The sequence below is a fragment of the Electrophorus electricus genome, chromosome 10 (genome assembly GCF_013358815.1).
Source record: "Electrophorus electricus isolate fEleEle1 chromosome 10, fEleEle1.pri, whole genome shotgun sequence".
Classification (NCBI taxonomy): domain Eukaryota; kingdom Metazoa; phylum Chordata; class Actinopteri; order Gymnotiformes; family Gymnotidae; genus Electrophorus; species Electrophorus electricus.
Window position 1 is genome coordinate 9,523,985 of NC_049544.1, and position 16,729 is coordinate 9,540,713.

The 16,729-nt window shown below is 41.0% G+C and overlaps 1 protein-coding gene across 2 annotated transcripts in view; it reads right to left on the reverse strand.

Annotated features, from left to right (window-relative positions):
- ascc3 (activating signal cointegrator 1 complex subunit 3) overlaps positions 1 to 16,729 on the reverse strand; it is a 105,161-nt gene that overhangs the window by 61,322 nt on the left and 27,110 nt on the right. For both annotated transcript variants that reach the window (XM_027015427.2, XM_027015437.2), the window contains 2 exons: positions 4,797 to 5,000; positions 4,289 to 4,429 (listed from right to left, as the gene is read on the reverse strand). In XM_027015427.2, coding sequence (XP_026871228.2) covers positions 4,289 to 4,429; positions 4,797 to 5,000 — 345 coding nt within the window. The remainder of the gene's footprint in view (positions 1 to 4,288; positions 4,430 to 4,796; positions 5,001 to 16,729) is intronic.

A 16,729-nucleotide genomic window follows, 5' to 3' on the forward strand; every position in this document is an offset into this window, starting at 1 on the left:
ATAGAGTGACCATGATGTCCATTTCTTAACTGCTTGCTTTGTCATCAACCCTTCATAACTCCTACACGCATTTTCTTTTACCTTGCACATGCAATAGGCTTGACTTCATCAAAATATCTGGGGGTGGGGTGTACTGATGAGAATAAAAGCCCAGCCCTTCTGTGCCAACAACAGTTTCTTATGTATTTCACACTACCTGTGGAGCCCTGAAGCTCTCTAGCACCTCCCCTGGGTTTGGGAAATGGCAGATTAGATAACATTCTGTGTCTGGGCTCCACAACAACCATCACTAGGCTGTGTGTCAGGACCTGGTGCCCCAGCTGCTTCTCCAGGCTCCTCAGAGCACTCTCCAGCACAGAATCGCTCTGTATTCTCTCCGCTACTCACTGCAGAGGCACCAGCCTCATTCTTTACAGAGCCTTTCGCCCCATCCCTGTCACATTCAGCTATGCAGGACTGGGGCTTAGATAAGGGGCTGATTAAGACTGCTCCCCATCGCATATGATGCATCAGTTCAAGCATTCAAGGGTGTGGCAGGGAGGGAGAGTGAGTGAGTAGATGAAAGAGTGAGTGAGGGAATGAAAACAAGGGGAAGGGGCCATCACATTTGGTTGCTTGTAAGGTGCACTAAAGGGTGTAGGTATTTCTTTCATCTTAATACTTCATTGGACATTTTCTGTAATTATATGCCAATTGTTGTAAACAAATTGATAACAGGTAGTAGCCAGTATACAACGGGTTTTATAAACTTGACGGATTGCCTTAAGCAGCTAGAAACATTTTAAAATAAATTCAATAATTTGGTCAATAACATTTACTTGCAAACCTCCCAGACTCCTGAAAAATGTGGATTATGATGCGTTTCAGACACATTATGATAAGTTTGACACCATTGCTGTAACTCAAGACTTAATTATCTTTTTCAGAATGTTCAGTCTGCACTGATGCACAGGGCAATCCTGATTACATGGACTCAACTTGCTAGTGATTTTGTTAAAGTAAAACAAAATGTACCAAGCAGAGAAGAGCAGTCATGCAAGACTGCAAGCATTCGCTCATAAAACCATTAGCAAATCTGACCAAACAAGAGCACACTGAGGAATTTAAGGATAAGGCTCTCAACAGCATAGATCAGAAAAGAAGACAATCATTACCCAAGGGCACTGTAGCCAATTCTTCATTTTAAATTGAAAGCCTACAGTCTTCTAGGTTACAGAGACCTGGAATGATTTCAGGATTAAAGCCAAAAGAAAGAAGCAAACTAGAGGCATATCCAGCAGGGCACATACTTCAGTAAGACTAGAGGCACCACTTCTGTAAGGAGGGGGACACTTTAATAAGAAATCTTTTGCAAAACTTGCCACACACAAGCAAAGAGCAAGCAAATTGAGAAATGAATTAAATCTGCCATGAAGAAAAGGAAGCATCCATCTAGGCATTCACTCATGAGGCAAAGTTTGCTCCGATTAAAAAAAAAAAAAAAAAAAAAAAAAAAAAAAAAATAGTAATGATGGCAAAAATTCTGTTTACCTGGTAATAATGGTTTTATGAAATATTTGGATACAAGAGGTGCAATTAAAATCAGTCTCCCCCATCCATACAGTTTTTAACATCATGTGGATGTTAAAAAGCCAGAAATTAAATTATCTGATGTTAGCCTACTCACATGGCGTGAAATCTGGGTTTTGAACACTAGTAAGTGTTATTCATGGTTATACAGGTAATTCAAAAGAACTCTGTGTTATCAGTGTGCTTTCTTCCCCAGACAAATGCAAAAAGAAAAAGGTTTTTGTAGTTAAAAAACAATTCCATTCTTCTAGATCGTTCTCCTAGATTCAAGCAGCTAAGCCATTTTTAATGCAAGGCATCCATAGATCAGTGTACTTCTACAACATTTTTCTCAATTGGAATGATGAGACAGAGATCAAGAGACAGAGACAGAGAGAAAGAGAGAATACAATTTTCAAGAGACAATGAACAGCAGAGCTAATATTTGGCTGAAGCCTGTGCTCAGTGTGTGTGGAGACTGAGCGATTTTTCTGGGTCTGTGTTTAAGAGGCCTGGTTATCTGGCCCTTGATCATGAGAGTGTCTGAACCCAGACTGATCTCTTTACCAGCCTGCCGCTTCTGTCTTCTCTTATCTGAGGAGCTATGCTGTGATGAAAGCAACCGCAGCCTCAGCTCATTACGAGCCAAACCCAGTCTGACAGCAGGCGTCCGTCAGCACATACACATTCCCATTCCCGCTTACACACCTACATCCATCCAAACACTCATCTCGCCGTCTCCCTCATTCATCCACGCTAGGGTGTGGAATTGTTTGTTTATTCTGGGGTCAATACCAATTTTGTAAATCGATTACAATTCCTAAACAATGCAGAAGCCCCACCATGAATGAAAGAAAAAAAAAAAATCTAAGCAAAAATATCCACCAGGTGAATAATCATAGTTTTACATTACTGAAGGAAAAAAAATAGTTTTAAAGAACATTTTCCAACTCCACTAATAACGCAGCTCTCCCCTCACCTGCATAGAAAGCAGCTGTGTAAGTGCTGAGTGGAGAGCGGCAGCAGGTGGCAGTGAGACCTCTGTTTCATATGAATCTGAACCAACATGGTTTCCAGTTTTCTGCTAGGTTTTAACAACTGAAGACTCCTTTGTCACAACTCACATAATAAAAGTAACCCATCTTGGCATAATATGTATAAATGAAAATAGCCAATCTTAGACTTATGCCCTTTACATGATTAATATATAAACCAGTATAAATGGCTACATCATGCTGCTGAACAAAGAGGATAGGACACACTGTTACAGTGGATGAGCATGCCTTACAGCATACAAGAAGGAGAACATTAAGGTCACTGTGTAATTTAAAACATTTGATAGGACTGGATATTTTTCCTGAATCACAACAGAAGTATTCTAGATATTTGTATTCTCTCACAAAGTTTGGAAGAGCCATTTTGGTCAGATTCACAACGAATGTGAATGGCATTTATTTTACAAAATGTAATTTGCAAAGCCACTTTTTTACGAGCTGATTGATGTCACACAATACAGTGCCCAGATTAAAAAATAAAAATAAAAAATTAGTTCTTGCACTAATCCTTCCAAATTCTAATGTTATATTGCTTTAATCATGCTGGTACCATTATTGATAATGAAGCATACTGGTTTCTCCACTCTTGGTTTCTAAAAACGCAAGTGCCTGAAGTAATCCCTCTGCTATGAATTCATCTGTGTTATCTGTGGTAGCTTGTTTGAAGACAAGCTGACTTCAGCTGCTAGTCTTCCAAGAGATGTATAGTAATGCTGATTTAGGACTTAAAGTATCTGCTTGACCAAAGATCAGTTGTGGTTGCAAACTAAGTGATTTTGGAGAGCCTGACAGACAGTTGTTCACAAACCCAAACATACAGCTTTGGAAGAGTTTCCTCTGCAAAGAATGTATGGCTTGGTAAATTGTGTCTATAGTCAATTGTCTTAAGCAGCTGTTTGAACCCTCTTTTCACTACAGCTCTGAAAAGAAACAGATCGTTGGCTATTAAATGTGTAAGTACAGCGGTTTCTTCTTCTCACCCACTTCCCACTCTTTTTACATTGCTCTGGAGAAAAGCTCTTTTAGCTTGGCAGTGCAGTGATGTGGCTGTGTTCATGGTGGTGGGAGAGGCCCACATAGTCTGCCGCATCCCTCGTATTGCACACTGCACTGTGTGAAGTGATGCAACATGCTGGTCATGCTGCTAGACTTGGCAGCTATCTTATTTGAGCGTACACAATGTACAAAACACCGCGCTTTGTTCTGTGTATGACCTCAATGCCAAACCATGTCCAGATCAACGGGTGCAATTTCCTTTTAGAGACTGAATCACATTCTCCTTCTTCCTGCCTATCTTTGGTTCCTGAACATCTGGCTGTATTAACAACAAAGTATGCACAGCATGATATTCTCGATGTAGTCTCATTTGGTCTTTTCTACAAAATTATTAGGAATATAAGCGCCAGCATCTAATGGCTCGGTCAGCTGTATGCTCAGCTAGATATAACGTCTCATCACACTGAGTGCTGCAAAAATTAATTCTGCGAACTATTCAGCACAAGAACAACCGAAGGGAGATAAATATCTTCTTTACTAAATGCTTACATTTCAACAATTATAATCAAGGTAAATTAGATCTTATAAGTCACCCTGCATTATGGTCTAATTTCCACAAAAGTGCAAAATATTCCATTTGCCAGTACTGAAATACGACTGAACAAAATGACTGTGTTTGCATGTGTTACCTGCGTGCGGAGAATCTCCACTTTGCTTAGCTGCATGTCCCCAGTGAGCTCTCTGACAGTGATGCCCAGTGGCTCCAAACGCTTACTGAAGTAATTAGTCATTTCAGCAGCCAAGGCCTTCATCGGAGCTACATATACTATCTATAGTTTCAAGGGGAGGGGAGAAAGTGGGGGAGGAAGGAATAGAGAGCGAGCACATGATAAATGAATGAACATCACAGTATCATTTGTTCCTTGGCAACCAGCACAATATAACATGCAGTGAAATATGATGTCGTCCACTAAGTCTGAGAAAGTTTAATGGTGATGTATGAAGACTGCCTATCATCATTCCACTTGGCATTGTTTGTGTGCGCACATGCAATTTACAGGACGCTGCCTGTTTATACCCTCCCATCTATCCAAAAAATCCCAAGGAAGCAGTCAGGCACTGGTTTAGTGAGGAGGCGTGGGATGCAGTGGGGAACAACTCTTGACCTGTGGGCATTAGGAAAGAACACTGGTATACCTTGAACTGGTCCTTGCGTATGACCCCACCGGGCTGCAGGTGCTGGCGGATCTCATGCAGAACTGTCAGCATGGCGATGTTGGTCTTGCCAGCACCAGTTGGTGCACAGATCAGCATGTTCTCATTGGTATTGTAGGCTGTCTCAAACACAATGGACTGAATCCTGTTCAGCTTCTTCATACCCTTAAATACCAGCTGCCCAATCTAGAAAGAAAGAAAGAAAGAAAGAAAGAAGTATGGTATTACAATTTTAATTTACTGGATAAAGCAGACAACTAAGGATACATATATGCACCAAACAAATAATACAGACCAGAAAAAGAAGAAACAATAAATTGACAACATGGCTAGTTTAAACTGAAAGTCTGAAAGAGGCTCTTGGGGAAACTGAAAATCTTCCACATTTTACCAAACTTGTTCACTCCACACCAGCTGGGGTGCAGCTACAAGTGTGAGACACATATGATACAAGGGAGAAAGGAACAGGCCAAGAAGAGTGTTAGCCAAAACGTAAGTACCGTACTACAGTCCAGAGCTAATTAGGCTTCTATCTGGCTAGCATCAGAGGAGTCCAGCCCCTCTCCATTTGCACTCAAAGCAAACAAGTTTGCAAATCTTTACACACAAACAAATCATCTTCTCAACTATTAAACCAGCTACACTCTCAGTTCAAGTATAAGCATGATCCAAAAGCAACATTGGCCTGCACAGAGACAGTTCCATGTCTCATGTCAGACCAATTAATCTCCAGCTAGCATTTCCAAGCCTGCAGCCGGGAGGACATGCGGCACTGGAGTAAGCAGCTGCGTGTCAAAAGACCATCGAGCCTGTGGAGGAGGGAGCAGTTCCGAGCAGCGTCACAAGCTGTCAATCAATCTGCCTACACTGGCCAGGTTCGCCATGACAACACTCTGGGGGTGACAGCCTTCAATCTCACCAAATGCCTGATAAGGAATGAAGGGGCTTTTCTGAAGGCTGCTGCCATGGGGAGCGCACTTAAGCTACTGCTGAGAGCAGATATTTTTCACTGCTTTTCTCCTTCTTGGAGTCTAAGAGTGGGCTGAGATCAGCAGTGACCAAGAGAACCAACATATGTAATTAATAACTCATAAATCCACTCGTACAACCACTGAGACCTGCCTGTACCAGCTCCTAAGGAAGGAGCCGGCAAGAGGACTGTCGAAAGTGTCTATGCTCAACGATTTATGAAGATAGCATGAATAGCACTTCAAAGTACTAACTTGCTCTTTAAGCAACACCCTCTGTCTTCCTCTTTCATGCATCTGGTCAGGAATGTCAATGGCTCAGGCAACAGAGTCATTTATTTAAGGATTCATTAAAAATATCTGATTGCTCTCTTCGCGCCCATGTTTCACTCCAGTGCTCATTTAAAAAGTGTGTGTGTCTTTTTGAGGTTATAAGACAGGAAGAAATAGATACTGAAAGGGAAAAATATTAATGCACCAAAGAGCAACTTTATTAGAGTCCACCTTATCCAGGGAAAGATGAAGGATGCTTGTGAAGTGAGTAAATGAGGGAGCGTGGGTTTTTGACAGGCAGGCAGGGCCACTGAGGAGTATCTCTACTGAGCCTGTGGGGAAAACCTAAAGTGGTCCACTTCAGTGTTAGTGAGGGGGTGTTCTCATCTGCGCTAGATAAAGTCATTGAGTTTTGCAGCTATTATGACAGTCATGCCATCATAATCATCACCACCACCAGCAACAGCAGCACTCTTGGGAGAATAGTGAATAATTACAAAGTGTGACAAATATATTGAAATTTACTCGTCTCAACTGACCTGTCTTTTACTTATTTGTTAATTTTTTTCTCCTTTAAACAGAATAATTTGCTGAGCTGCAGAAAACATTTTAGTAAACAAATATTCTGTTAAACCAAATAGTTTGTCATAGGTTATGTTTTAAGATTTAAAAACTAAAAGATGAATTTTGCATGGGCTCTACTGTGGTAAAACTTGCATAATTGTTTTATATAATATTGCTTTGGCTTCTTTTTTAATGAATACAGAGTGATAATATATATTATGGTTATTACTAAGTAATACAAGGGTTTTTTGGATTACTGATTCAAGTCCACACATGTGAAGCCAGTTGAAGCTTTCCTTTAGTGTTAGAGAGATAAATGTTGGTCTTATTCAGAAAGCAGTCAGGCAGGATTGCTAAGGGATACCACGACTGAAAGAAAAGGTTTCAAAATGTTTTGTTGTACAATCACAGTATTTATTTTATACCAAAAGGAACACTGCTAAAAAGGCACACTTAGTCCCATTAGCCCCAAACTGGCAGCGGGTGTTCTTGCATTTATAAAACTGCTCTTAGTGTGGTATTAGCTGAAGGCTTTTCATTGCCCTTCTCTGTAAACAAATGAAGAGGGTGAATCCTTGTACTGCTCTCAGCAGCCTGGCAATGCCAGCCTCTGCCTGTCCAACCAATTATTTCTCTAAGGGGCAGGTCCTTAGAGCATGGACTTATAAATATTCATACCTGAATTAGGAGCCTGATGCTCTCATCTTCTCTCCTTCACTTCCTGCACAGGACTGTGTCACTGTGCCGACTAAGCAGGCACACTAATTTTAACAGCATCCATCGTTTTGATTTATTGACTTCGTCCGTTTGTAACGAACAGTTGTGGTCCCTGCACTCTTTAATCATTCAAATACATGCAAATGCATGCATGCCCCAATGTTCAACTTGAGGTAATGCAAAAGTGTTGTAAATACAGACTTGGCATCATGTAATGATCACCAAAAAAAAACAAACAAACAAACAAAAAAAACAGTTTGCGCTTTCCCCTCCTTCTGTTATGTATCCTTTGCATTATTATGCAAATATATGTGAACTGCCACTTAAAAAGTAGAGGCAAACTGGGCTGTTTTTCAGTAGTGCTCCTGTAGCTGCCAATGTAAACTCTGCAAGGTAGTGTAGCCCCCATGTAAGCCATCTGCTGACACATATATAGTGCAACAAACAAAAAGCAGATAGGAAATCTGCCAAAAGTAGTCTTTAAAACTCAAATCATGGCAGGCTTGTTCTGGCTGGTCGAACTTTGGTAATCATTGTACTAAGCAGGCTTTTGATCAAGCCCCTCCTGAATGAGGATACTGTCACGTTGGCGGCCTATTAACATTTGTTCAGATTTAAACCTAACATCACCAGGTAAGACTCCAATTCAATTAAAGCAACAGCAAAGTGTCAAACATACTTTCAGTGTCTGATGTTTCGAAGAGTACCTCTTTTCTCGGGGTGGGGAACGACACCTTACACTTGAAAGCACAAACTTAACTTTATCCATCAGGCTTCACAAGTCACATGTGTTTCACCATACTTCTACAAGTCTTCACTTGGAGAAGTTCACAAATATAAAAAGCAATGCAAAAGAGTATGGATATATATTGTAGTGTGTAACTATTTGGCTAGTGACAATATTTGTCATTTTAGTCATGTACTGTACACTGGATTTGAAAGGAAACAGTAAACATTAAATACAGTACAGAACATCAGCTTTAAGTGGAATTCACATCAACATTGGGTGAAACCGTACAGGAATGACAGCTCGAGTAGATAAATACAAGGTGACTACATTACCTAAAAGCCCAGACAACTTTAAACTACCATATATATGGTGTTATAAGACATATGTACCATATATCCATGGTATATAGTAATATGTACCATATAACCATACTGTCAAATTTAAGGATCTATGGTAAAATACATGTTTAAACATTAGGAATGTTTAAAAATACACCACTATCATTTTTATTAAATTGCATAGCTTGAAACTGCACCTGTTTGTATGTGAATAAGAGGACGCATATGAGTAGGAGAGGGGGAAGAAGGTGTGGTTCCATTCAACCCAAAGCAGTCTTCTGTAAGTCCAGCAGAACCTGACAGTCTAATTAGCTATGTGGTGCACAGGCATCCGACCATATGTGCTGAGTGGGGGAAGAAGGAATACATCCTCAAACCCCGAGTGACTTTAAACACACTAATTGGAGCTTCATAGATAGTAGGAATGATTTTATAGCAACATTCAAAGCCCAGTCAATGGGGCCTCTCTTCCCAAGTATTCTAGTCTTAAAAAGCAAATGAAAATCAGAAAAAAATGTACCAGTAAGTTGGATGCTTATCCTCACAAACTATATATATAGTGCAAATTTCTGTAAGGGTGGGGGTGTGTTGTGTGTGTCTTAGTGTATGAAATTGAGAGGATGCACAGCCATGTATATGTTTAAGCTGTTACAAATAATTAAATTCTCAGCACTGGTAATAGAAAGCTAAGAGATATCATTGTTGTTGTTTGCATGCTATCCATTTAATTACTTTTCGGTTCCATTTCATTCCATTTGAACTGCAGGCTTGATCAAGTTTTAATTGCTAGTCTTAGCAAACAGCTTATCTGCCTCTCTCAAACCCACACAGCACAAAATGACCTGTCTGAGCCACGCATACATACCCACACAGACACACACAAACACAGGAAAATGAATACACACTAGTGCATAAATAAAACTGACATTTTTTTTTATTGAAACACACAAACAACCACCCACCCACCCACCCACAGAAAAACCCGAGACCTAGACAGCAGATGCACCGTATCTGACAGACTGTGAGATGCAGATGCAGCAAACAGGAGACCCATTCATTTCCCTTCAGCACAACTGCAGGAAGCGAGGGAGAGAGGGGAAAAAAAGCAGAGGAAGAGAGGAGTAATTTATCACCCCATCCTCAGGCAACTGTCCAAGAGGAGCCCAAATCCTGCACAAAAACAGGAGCACACGAGCAGCCCAGTGCCACCCAGCAAACGGGCCCACTGCCCCCACCCCCCACAACTGCATAAAGAAAAGAAAAACAACTTTTTGTGCTGAAATAACCCATGTATCTAAAATATTAATAGTGGACCAGACTGTCAAACCCAACTTCAAAAAACAAAAATATGACTGAAAATCAACAAAGGCTAACTTTGGCTGAAAGGCAAGGTCTCTCATCTCTCTCCTACTCGAAACGGAAGCTGCCGGAACAGGAGATTGTTGTAGTGTTCCTCCATATTCAAATATGCATGAATGTTAATTACATTCAGTTCCTTCACACCATCCTCCATGTGAGACTGCCAACACACTCAGATCTAAGAAATAAGTAGAATTCTTCAGAAACTGCATGCTTGGAGGGAAACTGTTAGAAAAAGACTGCACAGTGCCCTCAAGCACACCTGTTGAATAATCTCACTGAACTCTCTCTGTAAGTTACCAGGCACCCTAGCTGGATCCAAGCATCTTTTCGAAACTGCAAGGAGAGCCAGCGATACATTTAATCTCTTCTGGTTGTGGCCAAAAAAAAAAAAAAAAAGAAAAAGTAAAATAAACAAAAAGAAAAGTAAAAGAAAAAAAATAAAAAGAATTGGCATGGCCTTTCCATCCAACAGCACTTCTCTGGAACTCTGAACTACCAAGGATGCCAGGCACAAACATTTTTTAACCAGAAAAATGTTTGGAGCAAGTGTGAAACTGAAGGTTCAATTGTTCCATGCATTTGGACCAAGTACTGCCCAAGCCTAGGAAACTCTGGTTTCTGAAAGCAATACTTCTGAAATCCTACACATCCTATATCTTACAAGCAGCAAAGCCAGCTCAAACTGGACAATACACTTCCATGTAAGAGAGCAGCTGTCGCAAGCCAACAAGCTTTGTTAGTAGATACCATCTTGAAGTGTAGTGGTTGTAGTGGTGTATCTCTTAGAGCCTTAAAGGTACCATATGTGAGGAATTCCATGGGCATTTTTTAGATGTCTTTTCCCAACTTTGCGATACAAACAAAAATACACTTTTTTGGATCATCATTTGTGTGTTGTGTCGTGGCTTAACCTGAGCGTAAAAATAATGGTGAAGGAACAGTGATGTGCCAAACTCAGTGGACTCTGCAGGAGGTCTCTGTGTGTGTCCATTGCTGGGGGAGATGAATGTGCTCTTTATTCTCACACCTGCTTTGCAAGACTGACCAAAAATACTAAACACACATTTGCTAAGGAACTGTTGTATATACTTGTATATCAAATATCTATCTATCTATCTATCTATCTATCTATCTATCTATCTATATATATATATATCTATCCATATATATATATCTATCCATATATATATATATATATATATATATATATATATATATATATATATATATATATATATATATATATATATATATATATCTGTGTGTGTGTGTATATATTTGTGTATACACACACACACACACCCACATGCATCTTCCACACTGTAAGAAGTGGAACTATGTAGATAGTTTGCACTACTGTGAGGAACAAGACTTGGCGAGGATATTTGACTCTTTCAACCATCTGTGTCCTTCAAGTACTTGCAAGCTTTTTTTAAAAAGACCTTGGAGTTTCATGTAGAGTGCTTTGTTTGCAGGCTGTTACACAGTACAAAATTGCAGTTAATGACTCTTGCAACTTAAAAACACGAGATATAGTGCATTCTCCTGATGCATGTGGTTTAAGGTTGGAGCCACTTGTTTGCAAAATTTATATGTGCTTTTTGAAATGCATTAAGGTCATTAAACTTCAATACAGTAGGCACAGTGCCTGTGTCTGTTGTGCTGAAAAAGACCCTTATCGGTATCCAACAAATGTGGAACTTTAAGTATTATCATCTAGGAAGGTATTAAAAAAGAGCATAGTGAAACAGTACAAGTGACGGGACATATGTGCTCACAAAGTGGCTTCCAAAAGTGTTTGGCCAGTATAGTCAAAGGTGTTATTTTTATTGTATAATCAAAAAGTTCAGAATAAGGACAATTTAAGACTACTGTTCTAATACCTTTGGAATACACTGTGATAGTACTGTGAACAAATGTTTTACTGCTCCAGATAAATTACCAGATTATAAAAAAATATTATGTAGTGATTATCAAAAGATTATCTTTGCTGCCACAATTAATCCCATTTGGTGTGTGTTTGAGAGTTTATGGACAGATGTGTATGTAGAATTCTGCATTCATCCCAAAATAAGCTCTTCCACATATTTATTGACAAAAATTAAGAAGGCTTTTAGCAATGTGATGAGAGCAAGACGGTAGGCCTCATGATTCATTAGTTAAAAGGGTCCCTAATAAATTCTCCACTTTTAATGTTTCGCAGAGCTATTAAAAGCATGCCGAATTGCTATGTCCCTGTTGCCCATTATAGCTTTCAATAAATGACAATCACACAGTGCTTAAAAAGAAAAACAGACAGGCTTCTTGGCCTGCCTTCGAAAGTAAAGACTTATTAGCCACTCCGCCATGCCGGTTTAGAAGAAGGCAGCACTCTGTTGCAGCGTTCCAGGAGCTTTGCTAAGTGAATAGAGCTGTTCCTCCACTTCCGTTAATTCGCAGAACTCATCTTAAGAGCCTCCATATCAATCTCCATCAAGCCCACAGTAAAGCAGAAGTCTGCTCTGGCTGTAGGAGGATACCTCACAGAAAAGGATTCTTTCATTTACAAATATTTCAGACGTGTTAGTCTTTTTGGCACTCAACTGAACACGACTTCCATATCAATGAGTTCAGTGCAAAAGGCACATCATGAATTGTGCTATAGAAAAACGGCGCTCACTCATTGGTGTAATTAATGGCTTCCTGAGGAGGTGGAAAACACAAAGCTCAAAATTAAGTGCCAGGGGCAGGAGTATAAATCAGTCTTGTCCATTTTTTTCCCCTCACAAAAATAAGGGAGGTTCTGCCTTTATGCTGTCTTCCCCCCCTCTTAACGTATATTCTTTTAGCCTCAGTGCAAACACTGGCCACTTGTGGCAGGTCTGAATAACCCCCACCTTCCATTAGGGAGACTGGGCAACACCTCCCCTACTTTACCTGCTTCTTCAGGCCACTTATTATGTTTGATGCCAGTGTCAGCTCCTAAAAGCTACTGCTTCAAGCTTCACTTGCTCATTCAGTTGTGTCTGCCATTCACACCTGCTCGCTCAAGCGTTTGGGCGGCTAAAAGCCGAGGGGATTGGGGATGGGTGGGTAGAGGGGTGCTAAGGTCTCAATTAAGGGGAAGAAAGAAAGCAGAAGCGACCACTCACTGTGATGATGCTAAAGGCTGAGAGCTTAACATGGATTTACAGTGACTTACACCAGCTTGACATCCCACTGCCAACAATATGTGTATTTATGGGACAGGAAACGGCTGCTGCTCAGGCATGGCTAAGGCGGAGGTTTGGGGGCATATTGTACATGACAGCCTGCTTGGTGAACTGTGCCTTCTCTCTCTCACACACACACACACACACACACACACACACACACACACACACACACACGAGCCTCAGCCAGCAAACAAAAATACAACGAGCATGTCAGAAGCATGACTAATTAATCCGCTCAGACCCTCAGACTCTGCCGGTTGTTGCGTCACACTCTCTGATCCTGAGAATTAGGATGCACTCTGTAAGCCATCCATGATCACATGCCTGTCATTAAGATTGAGGAATCAAAGAAGACTACAGCACTGAGGGGGAATAAGCATAGGAGAATCCAGAGAGGAGGTGGAGCCTCCTATAGCCAGAGGTCTGCTATTGGCTAAGTAGACTGATGTGACCCTGTCCGTTAGCTTATGAGTTTGGTTAAGAGCACACAATAAGGCTAAAATAGGATCCATTAAGAGCAAAACATTTTACACCAATACCACTTCAATAAAACAACATGCTGTAGGCCTCGTACTCTACAGACAACTATTTGCAAACCCCTGAACATACTAATACAATCTCTGCAAAGTAGGGCTATAAATTAAAACAAGAAAAATCTGAGTGCTATAAGTACATGGTACTAAACACTAAATTCACCCAGCAGAAATCTAAGGTGTTTCCGATATGTATGGGAAGAAAACATTACAGAGAGGTTTGATGGGTATCAAACATATGGGTATAGTGGGAAGATGGATATTGGCATGGAAATCACTACAGAGGCAAAATGGTAAAAGTAGCACTGCTGCACAAGTCAGAAAATGCACACACACCCAATTTTGGTGTTAAATGTGTATAATCATGGTAAAAAATACCTGCAGGGTGTGTGATGCGATTGAGATGAGTTGGTATAGTGCAGTGAAGTCTCGCTCGATGTGTGAAAAATGAGTAGCAAAAAAGTAGTTAATGATTGGCAAAAAGGAGTGCTTGCATTTCGGCATGCCAAAGGCCATAGTGTGAAGAAAGTAGCTGAATTTGCAGGTGTACCGAAGCGCACGGTCATACGGGTCTACCTGCAGCGGCAAAAATCCCGTTTCACGGCTTGTGAATAAAAATCGCTTCGCTTTCAGGCAAGAATTGCTTCTAGAAGTCAATGCAGGTCCTTCACAATTTCTGAGCAGAGGGACACGCAACAGGCCTTTACTCAATTCTGTTCACAAAGTTGCCTGGTAAAATGGGCAAAGAGACGCAAAATTGGACTGTTCATGACTGGAAACATTATCTGGTCAGATGAATCTGATTTCTGCCTGTATGTGAATGATGCTAGGCATTGTGTTCATCATAGACTGCATTAAGCCTTCAATAAGACCTGGATCCAAGGTGTGGTTCAAGCTGGAGGAGGCTCTGTGATTTTTTTTTTGGGGGGGGGGGGGGGTTAATTACACAGAGATGGGTCTTTTTGTTGCGCTGCTGGAGAAAAAAGTTTTGCCTTTTGCTCTTCATTTTGCCAAGGAACATAATATTCCAATCCCTGTATTCCAAGATGACAATTTTCACATTCCCAGGGCTGACTGACTGGCCTAATAAACATTCAGGAGCATGCACCCATCTGGACTGGCCCGCAAAATCCCCAGATGCCCAGATTCTTCTTGAAAATATGTGGATACTACCTGGAACGACAAATAAGATGCCATAAAATCAGTCCATATTGTGCAATGTCACCTGCATCCAGAAATGCCAGTCCACATCAATCCAGTCCACATCAGTCCACACCAAATCGAATCGCAGCTGTTATTCATGCTCGCTGAGGTAGAACACGCTATTAGGTATGTTTCAGCTACAGCTGACCAGAGATTTTCCTCTCATCTGTCACTGGGATCTGTCACTATGGCTGTCTTCTGCTGTTTATCCACCACTACTTTATCCGGTTGGTTAGCCATTACCATTTTGGTCTGTATCTGGAAGTCCCACAGGATCTTAGCATAGTCATTCTCCATCACCTTTGGGGGTGTATCCCACTTTGACCTTGGAACTTCCAGTCCATACTCAGCACAGATTTTTCGGTGTACTATGCCAGCCATTTGGTTATGGTGTTCTATGTATGCTCTGCCTGCTAGCATCTTGCATCCCACTGTTATGTGCTGTGTTGTCTTAGGGGCATCTGGTTGCTGCCTGGTGTGGTAGATTCCAGATCTCTATTAGTCTTGTATTCAGAGCTTTTTCTTAAGCTGCCATGATTAGTGTCTCTGTGCTGTCTTTCAACCGAACTTTTTCCAGCCATTGGTAGGACTTCTCCATATCAGCCACTTCCACTTTGTGCAGGAGTCTATTCTCCCATGATGGTTCCTGCTCCTCCTCATTCCCATCCTCCTTGGGGTTCTCCTGTTTGAGGTACCCGATAAGCTTGTTGAGCTATTTGTTGAGGTACTTGGTCACTTGGGACCATCATTTACATTTATGGCATTTAGCTGATGCAACGTTTATGACGGTACAATTTGAGCATTTGAGGGTTAAGGGTCTTGCTTAGGGACCCAACATCTTGGTTGTTTCATCCTGGATAGTGGCTCTGATGCTCACTAGTCCTCACCCTACCCCCGCCATGCGGGGGTACAATCGTAGCCAAAGTTTTGAGGCGGACACAAATTTTGGATTTCACAAAGTTTACTGCCTCTGTTTCTTTTAATTCCTTTTGTCAGGTGTTTATATGGTATAGTGAAGTACAATTATAAGTATTTCATAAGTTTTTTTTTTTGTTTGTTTTTTTTTTTTACTTTTTATTGACATATACATCCAGTTCAAGCAGACTTCATATTTGCACTGTTGACCCTTCTTCTTTTAAGACTTCTGCAATTCACCTTGCATGCTGGATATCAGCTTCTGGGCAAAATCTTGACTGATAGCCACCCATTCTAATAAGTGCTTGGAGTTGATCACAGTTTCTGTTTTTGTCTGTCTACCCTCTTTTCTTAGGATTGACCACAGGTTATCTTTGAGATTGAGATCTGGGGAGCTTCCTGGCCATTGATCCAAGATTTCAATGTTTTATTCACTGAGCCACTTGGTTATCACTTTTACCTTGTGACATGGTGCTCCATCATGCTGTAAAAAGCACTGTTCATCACCAAACTGCTCCTGGATCATTGGGAGAAGTTGCTCTTGGAGGATGTTTTGATACCATTCCTCATTCATGACAGTGTTCTTAGGCAAAATTCTGAGCAAACTCAGGGCGTTTTGGCATGACACAGGGCACATGATTGTCCATTGAAGAAAAGGTGAGTGCTACCATTTGTCCAGATGTCCCAAACAGTCTGAAGGGGGCTTCATTAGAGAAAATAACTTTACCCCATTCCTCCGCAGTCAAATCCCTATACTTCCTGCAAAATGTCAGTCTGTCCTTGATGTTTTTATTGGAGAGAAGTGGCTTCATTGCTGCCCTTCTTGACACCAAGCCATTCTCCAAAATCCTTAGCCTCATTGTACATACAGATGCACTCACACCTGCCTTCTGCCATGCCTGAGCAAGCTCTGCACTGGTGGTGACCAGATCCCATAGCTGCATCCTCTTTAGGAGACGGTCCTGGCACTTGCTTGACTTTCCTGGGCACGCTGAAGCCTTCTTCACTGCAACTGAACCTCTCTCCTTGAACTTCTTGATGATTCGATAAATGGTTGATTTAGGTGCTCTCTTACAAGCAGCAATGTCCTTGTTTGTGAAGCCCTTTTGATGCAATGC